The sequence below is a fragment of the Lepidochelys olivacea genome, assembly GCF_965140295.1.
Source record: "Lepidochelys olivacea isolate rLepOli2 genome assembly, chromosome: 10".
Classification (NCBI taxonomy): domain Eukaryota; kingdom Metazoa; phylum Chordata; order Testudines; family Cheloniidae; genus Lepidochelys; species Lepidochelys olivacea.
In genome coordinates, this window is record NC_140420.1 from 34,112,118 (window position 1) to 34,125,261 (window position 13,144).

At 53.2% G+C, this 13,144-nt stretch overlaps 1 protein-coding gene across 3 annotated transcripts in view; it reads right to left on the reverse strand.

Moving 5' to 3' along the window:
* Window positions 1-11,976, reverse strand: part of TFAP4 (transcription factor AP-4) — a 37,826-nt gene extending 25,850 nt beyond the window's left edge. For 2 of the 3 annotated variants that reach the window (XM_084640416.1, XM_084640414.1), the window contains exons 1-2: window positions 11,775-11,975; window positions 2,458-2,623 (exon numbers count right to left, since the gene is read on the reverse strand). In XM_084640416.1, the coding sequence (XP_084496542.1) occupies window positions 2,458-2,623; window positions 11,775-11,863 (255 nt within the window). In that variant the 5' untranslated portion in view covers window positions 11,864-11,975. Of the gene's footprint in view, window positions 1-2,457; window positions 2,624-11,774 lie in introns of all 3 variants that reach the window. The other variant, XM_084640415.1, reaches the window with a different exon arrangement.
* Window positions 11,977-13,144: the final 1,168 nt, after the last annotated feature.

Below are 13,144 nucleotides of genomic sequence, written 5' to 3' on the forward strand. Positions count from 1 at the left end.
GAGATTTGTTCCTGTACCCCTTCCAAAAAGGATCTGTCAGACAGCTGGAGTCCTTGCACCAAATGGCGACTAGGGGTAGGAGACAAACTGCCACTACTCCCAGATTAACTATCCCATCAGTGTAGTAGCTCCCCGTGAAGATGAGCCCCCAGTCATCTGCCTCCCAGGCCCCTAAGCCATAAGTGTTCCCCACTCAACCCCTGACCAGAAAGACTCCTCCGTACTTGTGAAGTGATAAAAGGAGCTCCCCCAGACAATGAAATGTACCTTGGCCCTCAGTGCACTGGTGGTAGCCATGAGCCACCTCCTTCCCCAGCTGGAACCCCAACTTGTTCTGGACCTGCCTTTACAGCTGCTCCTAGCACTCTGCCAATGGGCCATGCCAACACCAGCCTCCTAGACCACCCACAGCACCTCCTGGAAGCCCCAGAGCCTATGCCCCAAAGAGCCAGGGGTTAGCATCTGAGAGTTACTTGGTGGCCTGCGATGCAAGTTGCTTGGTCTCAGCTCAATTCCTAGCGTACAAGTTTCTGTGTTACAAAATCTACCAGTGTATGAGGCACTAACCGGCCCCTTTGATCTCAGTCTGAGAAGAACTGAATGAGACTTCAAGTCCCCTCTCCTCCATTGAGAGGGCATTCTCTCCAGGTCAGCTAAGCACAATGGCAGGGCAACATGGCAGATGCCCACCCTGCTGCTGCCCATGCTGCACCAATAAGCAGAGAACTTCACACACACATACCCCCAGCCCCAAACCACCAACATGTTTCCTTTCTGGAAGCATCATTAGCAGCTGCCTAGTTAGCTCGGCAGGAGCAGCATTTACAGCCCTGCATAAGGATGAGAGCAAACATGTGACAAACATTCTCACACCGAGGGGATATGTAGGGTGGGCTGCAGGGCTCCATGTAAGTCACAGGAGTCATTTCACAATCCGAAGGGGTTCAATTCTTTTTGAATAGCAGGGCTGTTCAGATGCCTGCGATTTTAAAAGACATTTCCGGTGCAAAAGGAAAGTCATAGCAAGCTGTGGCTCTACACGAGACATTCACAGCAGCATCCATAAATAGCAGCTGCAAAGACCAAAGTTACTAGCACTGTTTGCCACAACTTTATATGCTCCAGGAAAGCCAAGAGGGAACAGAGCAAGCCAGGTAGCCCAGACAACAACATGGGGAACTTTAGCAACACTGAGATCTAGGAGCACCTAAGCCCTGCTGGGCTCCTTGGTCTTATATTAGTAGAAACTAAGTGCTTCAGTGCCTAACTGGCTGCGTGCCTAGGCTGTGATGTGCTTCATCGGAAGCCAGTTTGCTCGCAAGAAGCTGTAAGGGGCTCACTGGCAAAAGAATCCTGTCCTGCAAAGTCCAGGAACTCTTAAAGATAAGAGACTCTGCTCCTTGTCTCCTGCAGCACTCCTAAGTCTTGCAGGAGATGGGAAAGGGCTCTCAGCTCTCTAGGGTTTAAGATACTTCTAACCCCCCCCAAATGTATGAACTAGTCTTGTCACCACCACCACCACTCCCTGCTCTGGAACTCCTGGGAGGAATTGCTCAGGACAGAAGCAGCGCTCCGGGACCTAGCACCAACGTATGCACACAGAGTGTTCCATGTTTATGCCATCCTGATTGTTTCAATGTCCTGGGTATTTAAGGCACATCACAGGTGCGTGCCCCAGGAATTCCCCACACAGAACATTCTACTAGCACAGGTAAAATTGCTTCACTGGTAACAGCCTTATATGAGGCAACAAGACCATCAGTTTTACAATCCCTACTCACTAAAGAGCAGGGAAGTGGCCAGTGACAGTAATTTACCTAAATATTCTAGGTTTCAGAGTAGCAGCCGTGTTAGTCTGTATCTGCAAAAAGAAAAGGAGTACTTGTGGCACCTTAGAGACTAACAAATTTGAGCATAAGCTGCTCACGAAAGCTTATGCTCAAATAAATTTGTTAGTCTCTAAGGTGCCACAAGTACTCCTTTTCTTTTTGCTAAATTTTCTAGTTATCTTGCCACGCCACTCATTGGTTTGACATGAAAAATGCAACGTGCATATTTGCTCTACAACACGTCTACACACTCTTAACATATCACTAGTGTAGTCTATGAATTGCAAGGCTAAGGGAACTTCTATATTACTTACCTTCGCTATAATTTCAGTGCTCACGCTACCTTCCCCCCGCCCCCCTCAAGTTCGTCGTCTCATTACATAATCACAGGAGCAACCTTAACTACAAGCTGAAGTTTTCTGTGTGAGCTTATTTTACTTAGGAGATTTTTTTAGATTCACATGGTTGGGAGATTGAGTTACTTAATGACAGAATGTCACTGCTACAAAGCAATGGGCCAGCAACAAGTTAATAGCTAGAGGATCCTGGCAGCTCAGACAGAATCTGGACACCCACCCTGGAACACGTGCACACCCTCACAGCCATACAGACACAGACTCCCCCTCACCTTACTGAGCTTCTCCCCGTCTGTGTGTGGAATGAGGGTTTTCAGAGACTGGAAGCCAGCATTGATGCTCTGCATCCGCCTTCGCTCGTTGCTGTTCGCAATTTCTCTGCGTATCCGCCGCTCCTGGTCCCGCTGGGTCTCTGGGGTCAGTGGGATGTTGGCCAGGCTGAGAGGGAGACAGAGGGTTAGCTGGGACAGGCAATGCTCAAGAGGACAGGCAATGCCCACTCCAAACCTGAAGATGAAGGTTCACTCTTTTTACCATAAAGAAAAGGAGTACTTGTGGCACCTTAGAGACTCACCAATTTATTTGAGCATAAGCTTTCGTGAGCTACAGCTCACTTCATCGGATGCATCATAAGCTCACGAAAGCTTATGCTCAAATAAATTGGTGAGTCTCTAAGGTGCCACAAGTACTCCTTTTCTTTTTGCAAATTCAGACTAACACGGCTGTTATTCTGAAACCTGTCTTTTTACCATGATATACTACATTACAGGATAGAGCCCCAGAGGGTGCTCTTCCCAGATGCTACCTGTTTTGCAAGGACCAGATTGGTAGTCAAAGAAACTTTCAGGGAACCAAACAAAAGATTATTCTCCTGAGATGGAGGAGCAGCCGTTCCTGCACTTCACCTCAAGCTACAGATCTACAGTCCTTTTTCCAGGCAGTGATCACAACCTGAGATCACACCTACACCTGGAGTTGGGCGGGGGTCATTTTCATGAGAATTTGGAGGCGTCTGTGGAATTGCGGCTAATCCAAACTCACTCCCTACGTCCTTTTCCGGGTATTTAAATTCAGGGATTGCTGGGACCTTGCATTTTAAGATCTGCTACATGGGACAGTCCTGGGGGTAAAGATGGTGCTGATCCTCCCAAAGGAAGGACAGAAACCTAGTCAATGTCAGTCACTCCCTCTTGGGCCACTGTGCTGGCAGAAACTTACCAGGCCCCATCAGCCTCATACTTCCTACATAAAGCACTTTCTGCCCAGAAGAGGTAGAGGACAAGGTGCTGCTGCCCCTGAAGGACAGAGCAGCATCCAGGTGATTTTAGGGCAGAGGTGAGAGAAGAGCTAGGAATGGGAACCACACCTGGGAGGGACATCACACCATTCCAGTGGTTGGGGGAGCAATCAGCTTTCCAAACTGAGAGACTAACTGCTTTGGGACTCTGCTCCTATTAATGACAACAGTTTATTTGAGCCCAAAGACCTTTCACACCATCTTGTTTTTGAGGGATGGGGGAGAAGAGGAGTTTCCCCACCCTCACTGCAAGCAGGTGTGATTCAAAGACTGCCTGCTCCCCAACTCTCATTCCACAGCCACACCACCGCAGGCTGAGATCTCCTGCAACCTCCAGAATTATGCAGGATCAGAGCAGAACAAAGCTTGGCTAGGAGGCCACTAAAGAAAATCCAAGGTGCTGAAGAAAGTGGTGATGCAGTAGGTGGTACTACTCCTTGAATTAATATTAAAAAGACCCAATGCCCCAGCATGAGACTAGGGACACTGCATCTTTCAGATGAGGCTTAGTACGGAGGGCCTAGACGTACGTATTCATCAGAGCCCAGGGTACCTCTTGTAAGACAAGGCATCAGCCCCAGCAGTCTGCCCAACTTCTAACTTGGTCATTGCATTCTACTTCACTGAACAACCAATTCACTTTCAATTGGACACAGTGGCCTCTCCTTGCTGTCATACCCTGTTGCGGACTGGTTACCTGCACTACGAAATTGCTAGGTTCAGTCCCTGCGGGGCTCCATTTCACCACTGGACACAATGACTCCAATACAGAGAGATGGGAAGAGTCTTTGGAATCCTTCAGTTCAAAGGTGCTAAGCAAGACCAAGGTAAAGGGACCCTCCGGTACCAGCGGAGCAGAGCCTGGCCCTGAGCTGGTCACTGCAGCAGCTGAGGAGTCACAACTCCTCCAGGATGTGTTTGAGGGCTGTGAAAGGTGCAGGGCTGGGCAGGGAAGAGGGAGGATTAAAAGATTGAGAGAGCTGGTGAGCTGCAGCAAGGGCCTCTGGTTACTCACCACCCCCCCACCCCCCGCAACTTCTCCATGGTAAGAAAGAGCCAAGCATCTAAGCTGAGGTCCCTGCAGGGCCAGCCTGTGTGTGTGGCCCTGGTAGAATCGGATGAGAGGCCCCCTCCCCCTCTTGCTGATGGCTTCCAGATGATCACTCCCAGCAGAGGCAGCCCCCACCCCACCCAAAGCCACGGCTCCTGCCTGCTTCCTGCTGCCTCTGCTGCGCGTTCCGTTCCCGAGTGATCTGGCAGACTGGCCAGGAAAACACTTCCCACACCAAACGCCACCAAGCAGCTAGTTGGAGGAAGAGAGGGAGGAAGAAACATTGTGGTCAGTCCTGCAGGGGAACCTGGGCTTGACCATGACCAGCTCACAAGTTTTTAAACTCTGTCTACACTAGTGTTTAAAACCATGCCAACCCATATTCCTAGTCCAGATTATTCCTCAACAGAGGGCATTTTTGAGGCCCAGGAGAAGAAAAGAGAACCAGATGGCTTAATGCTAACACAGAATAGATTTTATTAAAACCAAACGTTGAACTCCACAACAAGGTGAAGCAGTGTTTACACAGTACCCCCAGTTCTGGATCTATCCCTCCATGCCTTCTATGCAATGCACGACCAGCAGCCTCATCCTCATAACAAACCTACACATGTGGCCCATGTCGCAGAGCAACAGGAGACTGATTCATGTGCCAGGCCTTGGAATAGCAATCCTGGCCCACTGACAGAGACAATACTTTAGGAAAGACTATTGGCAATTTCAAAGGTCACATACCTTGCAAATCACCGAAAAGCTTTAGGCCATTGGAGAGCTGGGAATGCTACTTAACAATGCTAAAGAGGTGGTTTCTAGCCCTGACCAGCTATGAGATGCATGCCTTTAAAAAAAAAAAAAACCACAGACCACGTCTTTCTGATTACTATCTTATATTTCATGTATTTTCCAATCATGATGTTAGTAGCCGCTATATCAAGAATTAGACATAGAAAGCAGCTTTCTAAGGATATGAACTATTCCATTATGTATGTACAATAGCCAAGACTGCATGAGAATTCAGTTACTAAAGTCATAGTGGAATTCAGGAACAATGAAAATTGCGCTTCCAGCCACCTGCTATCCACTGTCACTTGTTAACAGCCAGCAAGATCTCAGCCTGAGAGATTCCGTATTAACTCACCCTATCAGCCACTTTCCTCTCTGTTAACTACCCTGATGTGTCTTGCAGGCACCAGTCCTGGCCAGCTGTGTCAAGTACACTACAATCAACCTGCAAAGACAACCAGAAAGGGAAGACACTGCAAGTGCGAGGAGAGCCTCAGACAGAAGAAGCTATACAAATGCAAAGTATTAAAGACTAGTGACTGTTTCCTAGAGCGAAGAAAGATCACATTGCTTGACATTGCAAATGGAGATTTACAGTTTATTTGCCCATTTTCGTTCATGTTATACAACAGAAGTGCAAAATGGGCTAATGGGGGCGATCCAATACACCAGGTATGAGCCAGCACCTGGGCACAACAGGGCCAGAGACTCAGCCTGACCTCTCAACCTTCTCCTCCTTTTGTGGGCTGAAGTTCAATTTCTAAGGGTGTAGTCAGTAGTCAGTAGTGTCAAGTCATAAAAAAGCTGCTGAACTTCAGGGCAGCACCCACAAGTTCATCACGTCACAGCCAAGGTGACAGGAAAGAAAAAAAGAGCAAAGCCCCTGGACAAGGGTTCGCCATTATATAAATGACACGTTCTTACCACCCCAGGAAACAGAAGGCTCTGAAAGCCAGAGCCCCAAGGGAGGAGCAACAAGAGAACAGAGACTGGGGTTCACGCCACAAGAGTGCGATATTAAAGCACAGTTCTGTTCCGAAGAGCAGTTGTCAGACCTGTGCCCATGTATATTCAGGGTCCCCTAAAGTACATTCTGGCTCGCATTAGCGCAGCGAGCACAGGTCTGCTCTATTCAGTCTTGAACACCAGGTTTCTTAACTAAATCAACTGCTGAGCCAAAATTCCTCCTTTAACTTTTCCTGAGCAACCCTAGTGAAGGCAATGGGATTGCACAAGTATGGTTCAGCGCCGTACATCTGGCAGTGCCTTGGTTATTGGGGAAGATGGGCAAAAAGGAACCCAGCCTGTCTCTCCGAGCCCATACTGAGTTCACAGCCTGACAATTAGGGGAAATACCTTCTTACTCCGCTGTCACTGAATGTGGAACCCCATTGTGCTATTGGTCACACAGCGAGAGTGAAAGCACAAGTGAAAACACAGATGAAAGCACATGTGACTATTCAACAAATATATTCAGAAGGATCTGAAGACAAGACAGTCTCTCACTGCTAATTCCAAGGCCACTTCACCGCTCAAGACAAACAACAATCTTGCAGATCGGCTCTGGCCCTGCAGTTCTGTAGGGATACCAAAGGTGGATAGCAGGGCTTCATGGGGCAAGCATGACTCCAGTGCAGGTGCTGGCAGGACCATCGAGAAGGCTGCTCTGGCCCATATATTGAGGTTAACTCTTTCCTACCCTGCATCCTCACAAAACCAATCAGTGATCCCACAAATTCCAGCTGGATCCGTCCAGAAATACCCTGGTCTGTGCCCACAAGCCAGAAGACCAACCCAGGGTTGGCCGAAACAAGACCCACTCATCCAACTGTTCTATACTAAAAATCCCAAGCCATCCTCATCTTTAACGGGGCAGTGATCTGCTCCATTCTGGCCTGAGGTGGGCCTGTAGCCTTTCTGAGCATCATCCCCATATTAAAGATAGAGCAGACTGTACATGCTTACTTTTTTTTTTTTGGTAAGTGAAACCCTCAGGTCTCGCATGTGGCCGCTACGGCTTTCTTTTGAGAACAGCTATGAGCCCCAGCTGCTATTTGTGTCTGGGATAGTCTAAACCTTTGGCCCATGGGGAAATTAGACAAAGGTGGCTCAAGAGGGCCATCTAGGAAGCAGAGGTTCTTAAGAAGAAAGAAAGAGGAAGAACCCATTTCCTCATCAGGGGACCTCTCATAACCTTCCCCCACAACTGTTCTTCCTGGTGAAAGACTTAAAAAGTGACAGAACTAAACAGAGAAAAATGCATTTAGAAGCTAGCCTGATGGATTAAATACGACAGTGGGAGTTAGTACCTTGATCTTTTACCTTAGGAGGCTAGAGGGCAGATTTAGACGTTGCTCACAAATAAAGTGAGTTCAATGGATTTTCATGCTTGTCCCTTCAGACTTTTATTCATAGGCCTTTCCCCATATGCACAAACACACCAAAATACAATTCAATACGACTCAGTCTCGACTCAAAAAAGATCCAGCGCAGGGTGGGACACTGCAGAGGAGAAGCAAGATTCTTTCATACAGCTAGGCAGGAAGAAGCTTGCCTAGAACCTGCCTGCACTGTACCAGGCTCCAATCTGCTGGATCAGAAGAGTACCAATTGCACTAAGTCTCTGACAAAGGACCAGTTCTGCCTTGGGGTTCCTGATACTTCTGCCCCAGGTTTCATTTACAGGACAGAGGAAACTAACATAAACCAGTGTTGACATACTCAGTCTTGGACTAGAATTTGCAGCACAGCATTAGGGGATTCTATGGCAGCATCACGAAATATCTGTAACTTCACCCAGACCCGAAGATGAGCTCTGAATAAGCGCAAAAGCTTGTTTCTCTCACCAACGGATGTTGGTTCTCCCCATCCATGTCTCTGTAACTTCAGCTCTCATTTATTGGGAATAAATTAAATAGCCACACTTAGCATGCAGGTATCTTCCAAGTGAAGAACAAACACAGGCTAGTTATTAAGCAGAATAAAGCTGCTATGAAACAGCTGAAGGAGACAAGTCAGTCTAAACAAAAAGCAATTCTCATAGGAGATTCTTGAAGTTATATACTTAGTGTGAGACTCACTCAATCAATAAACCAGTCTACAGACACTGAAGATATGGAGACGTAAGCAGTAGTCAGTCTTCCAGCCTGTATACCAATGACTTGTTCATCAGTATGAAGGTGATATTTGAAAACAGGTTCACTTTCACCTGTGCTAGTTGTTCCTGCAGAAGTGTACCCAAACCAATAAGAAGTCTAAGAATAAAATGAAATTCCTACAGAAAGTGATCACAGGGTTTCTACAAACCCACGATACTCCAAAGAACTCTAGGGATACAGCCTTCCTACAGCATTCTGGGTGTTGAAGCAGAACTTCATCTTCTCCTTCAGCAGTGAAAGAGACTATGGGAAGTCATCCCCTTACAGTCTAAGACAGGGGTGGACAAACTTTTTGGCCCAATGGCCACATTGGGGTTGCAAAACTGTATGGAGGGCCGGGTAGGGAAGGCTGTGTCTCCCCATACAGCCTGGTCCCCGCCCCCTCCCACCCCCTGACTGCCCCCCTCAGAACCTCTGACCCATCCAACCCCCCTGCTCCTTGTACCCTGCCCTCCCCAGGACCCCCACCCCTAACCACCCCCCTAGGACCCCACCCAACCCCCCCCGCTCCCTGTCCTGATTTCCCCCCGACCCTTATCCACACCCCAGCCCTGACAGGTCCCCTGGGACTCCACCCCCATCCAACCCCCCCGTTCCCCATCCCGACTGCCCCGACCCTTATCCCCGCCCCCGACAGATCCCCCAAGACTCCTACACCTATCCAACCACCCCCTGCTCCCTGTCCCCTGACTGCCCTCCAGGACCCCCTGGCTCTTATCCAACCCCACTGCTCCCTGCCCCCTTACCATGCTGCTCAGAGCAGCAGGAGCTCACAGCCCCACCGGAGCCAGCCATGCCACCCGTGCTGCCCAACTGGCCAGAGCGCTGGAGGTACAGCGGCAGCGCGGCTGGGGAGCGGCCAGACGCTAGCCTCCCCGGCCAGGTGCTCAGGGGCCAGGCAAGACGGTCCCGCAGGCTTGATGTGGCCCACAGGCCCTAATTTGCCCACCTCTGGTCCAAGATGTTAATGTCATCCTAGTGGCAAGTGGAAAACTTTCCAATCACCAAGTGAAAGCAAAGATACAAACCTGTTCTCTCACATAAATTGTGGTGGATTAATCTAAAACAAATGCATCTCAGTGCTTCCCCCACCCCAACAATAAAAAATAAAATTCAGAAAACACCCCCCGTGGGCAACTATCCTGTAACTATCCAGTGTGTGTGAAACTGAAAAGATGCAGATTTTATTCTCAAGCTTCAAAGGGGACGAGTGAATACATTGTTCCGTAAAATTCTACCCAGAATAATGGTCAGTGCCCTTTCAAGCATGATATTCTAGATCAGGGGTTCTTAACCTTTTTCTTCCTGAGGTCCCCGCCACATGCTATAAAAACTCCATGGCTCACCTGTGCCACAACTATTCTCTACATAGAAAAGCCAGGACTGGTGTTAAGGGGTAGCATGCTGAGCAATTGCCACTGGGCCCCCCCACAGTTGCTCAGGCTTCTGCTTCAGCCCCAGGTGGCGGGCTCTGGGCTTCAGCCCTGCACAGCAGGGCTTAAGGCTTTCTGCCCTGGGCCCCAACAAGTCTAACACTGGTCCTACTTGACGCATCCCTGAAACCTGCTCGCAGCCCCTGCACTCCTGGTCGAGAACCACTGTTCTAGATTAATACAGCTTCAAGGTGCTTATGGAAGGATTCCTCTTTTTCCTATCCTAAATTTCTAGAGAGCTTAATGAGCCACAGAAAGAATACTGCTGGTGGCACGCCGTGGGGCAGGCCTTCAAACACAGGTTATAATCTCCGCTGCGGTTAACTAAAAAGACAGCCATCACCACTTGTCCAGGACCGATATTTGAGTAGGAAATAGGCCAGCTGAGAGACATTTCAAATAAAGCCACCATACTGTAGGCAGAGAGGAACTTTTAGTGCTGCTCCCACAATTAAGAGAATACCCTGAAAGCACTTTTTAAAATATATATGTATTAGTTTATGCTAAAGTACAAAGCAATTCCATATGGCATAAAGACTACACCAAATTGTGATCCTCATTAATATTAATACAATACCACAAAGGACAATTTCCTTCTCATGCAGGCTGCTCAACAGCAGGTCCCCCTTTGTAAATGGATCCAAGTTAGTTACAGCATTTTTGTATTCTTGCTACTTCCCTCCCAGTTTTCATTCTGAAGATTAGCACACAAGTGTAAGACTCCAACTCTTTCTATACAGTAAATCCCTCTAGGCCACTACGATGGGTAAGAGTATGAAAGAAGATGATGAAAGGGACTTTCTGGAGCCTTACTTAGCACATCCGTTTAGACCTTTAGGTATCCATACAGCTGGCAATTTGCATATCCCCAATTTGTAAATGAAACATCTTTCTGCAGGCACTGAGTGTTTCCCCTGCTGTATGTGCTAACTTAACACGTTGCTCTGGCCACAGCGGTGCTGTTTAACTTAGTCACCCAACAGTGGATCTCCAACGTCCAAACATACAAGGGGCATTAATTTTCCCCCGGGGTGGGGAGAGACACCAGCTTCGAGGTTTCATTCCTGCCCCCCAGGAGGCGCCGACAGGCTCTCCCGGCCGCGCACAGCGGTGCTGCCAGCTGCCCGCGCGCTGTGGCCCAGGTCCAGCAGGGAGTGCATCTCCACGTGCAGCCCGCACGCGGCTCCAGGCGCGTTCGGGGCGAAGGCCCGGGCTGTAACCAGCTCTCCAGGCAGAGAGCAGGGGCCGCCGAAGGCACCTGCCCAGCACTGGCGGCCGGAGCGGCCACATGGCCAGGGCGCTGGGCCGGGCCCGCTCCTTCCCCGCAGCCTGTGGCGAGCGGCGGTTGGGCCCGCCCCTGCCAGCTGCTGCACGCGCCGTGGGGCGCGCACGCGTGGGCCGGGGCGCTGCAACCCCCGCGGGGCGCAGGCGGCTCCTCGCTCCGCCGCGGCACCCAGCCCACGCGGCCGCCGGGCCCGGGCCCGGGCCCGCTTTGTGCGGGGCAGCGTGGCCGGGCGCCTACATCCCCCACAGGGCCCCGGCCGCCGCACTACATGTCCCGGCGGCCCCGGCGCGCGCGGGCCCGCCCCCCGCGGGAGGGCTGCCGAGTCACGGCCAGGCCCCGTGGTAAACACACCCCCCTTTAAAGCTCCCCCAACATGCGGCCGGCAGGCAGGGCACGCGCGGGCCGGCCCGCACCCCGACCCGGGGCGGGAGACGCGCCACAGCCGGGCGGCGCGGTGCGCCCGCCGGGCCCTGCACGCGGCCCCGGGCTTCAGCCCCGCGCGCGGCCCCACGTGCTCCGGCCAGCCGCGCCGCCCGGCCCGCGCCCCGCGAGCCCCCCCCCGGGCGCGCGGGCGGCACCCACCTGCAGAGCCCGCCGATCACCTCCTTCTCCGACTTCCTGAAGTGCTGCAGCGCGGGCACCTTCTGCGCGGGCACCATGAAGTACTCCATGCGGGCGCCGGCCCCAGCTGAGCGCGCCGCGCCTCTGCCGCTCAAGGCGGGAAACAGCTGGTGCGAGCGCAGCGCTCCCTCCCCCGGCGGCGCCGCCTCCGCCAGCCACCGGCCCATGTAAACAAAGGACTATTTGCCGCCGCCCCGGCCCCCTCCGCGCCGCCCCCGCGGCCCCCCCCCGCCCCCTCGCACGCCTCCTGCCGCGCCGCGCCGCCTTCCCGCAGCGACCCCGCTGCCGCCCGCGCCCCCGCGCCGCCCCCACCCGCGCCCGGGCTGCCCGGCTCCCTGCGCCACTACGGGGTGATGCGGCCCATCAGCTGACAGCTTGGCAAGCGGGTCCGGAGCAGCCACGGGGGGCGGGGGATACACGGCCGGGGGAGGGGCAGAGCCGGCCCCGCGCATGTGGGGGGATGCACGAGGCAGGCTCGGCCCCACACATGGGGGATGGGGGAAATGCACGGGGCGGAAAGGGGCAGGGCCAGCCCCGCACGGGGGAAGGGGAGAGAGGCGTAGGGCTGTCTCCGCACATGGGGGGGAGGGGCAGGGCTAGCCCCACATTGGGGGATGCACGGGCGGGGGGAGGCTGGCCCCGGACGGGGAGGGGTCAATACGGGGGGATAGGATTGGCCCTGCAGATGGGGCGATGCACGAGGCAGGGTCGACTCCACACATGGGGGGGGGGGGAATGGCCTCGCACGGGGGAAGAAGGGACAGGGCTTGCCCCGCACCTGGGGGGAGGGCTGGCCCCGCACAGGGGAGCAAGGGGAAGGGCTAGCTCCGCACATGGGGGAGGACGCATGGCCGATCGCGGCGCACATTGCACGGCCGGGGAGGGGACCCGGAGCCAGAGCTGCTGCGGGGATGGAGGCGGCAGCTAGCGTCTGCGCTGTGGGGAGTCCCCCTGCACAGATCCGTGTCCGGCACGGCCCGGGAGCCGGGCGCATTAGGGAGGCCAGTATCCGGTCCCCGCGGGCTCGCTCGGCCGTGACACCGCCCGGCCCGGGGTAGTGGCTGGCCTGAAGCTGAACGGCTCAGCCAGCCCCAGCCCGGGGCGGTGCCGATCCATCCCGCCCAGGAGCGGCGCCTCCCCCGGCTGCGTGGGCCGGAGCGACGCGGGACGCGCTCGGCTCCCCGCGCGGGTGGGCCCTGCTGGGCGCCGGGCCGGTCTGCAGGAGCTCGGGAACAGGCCGCAGCGCCGCCCCCTCGCGGAAAGCACCTTCGTGACCCCCGGCCGGCAGCCCGCCCCCTAGCGTGCACCGCTCTGCGGGGATCGCCGGGACC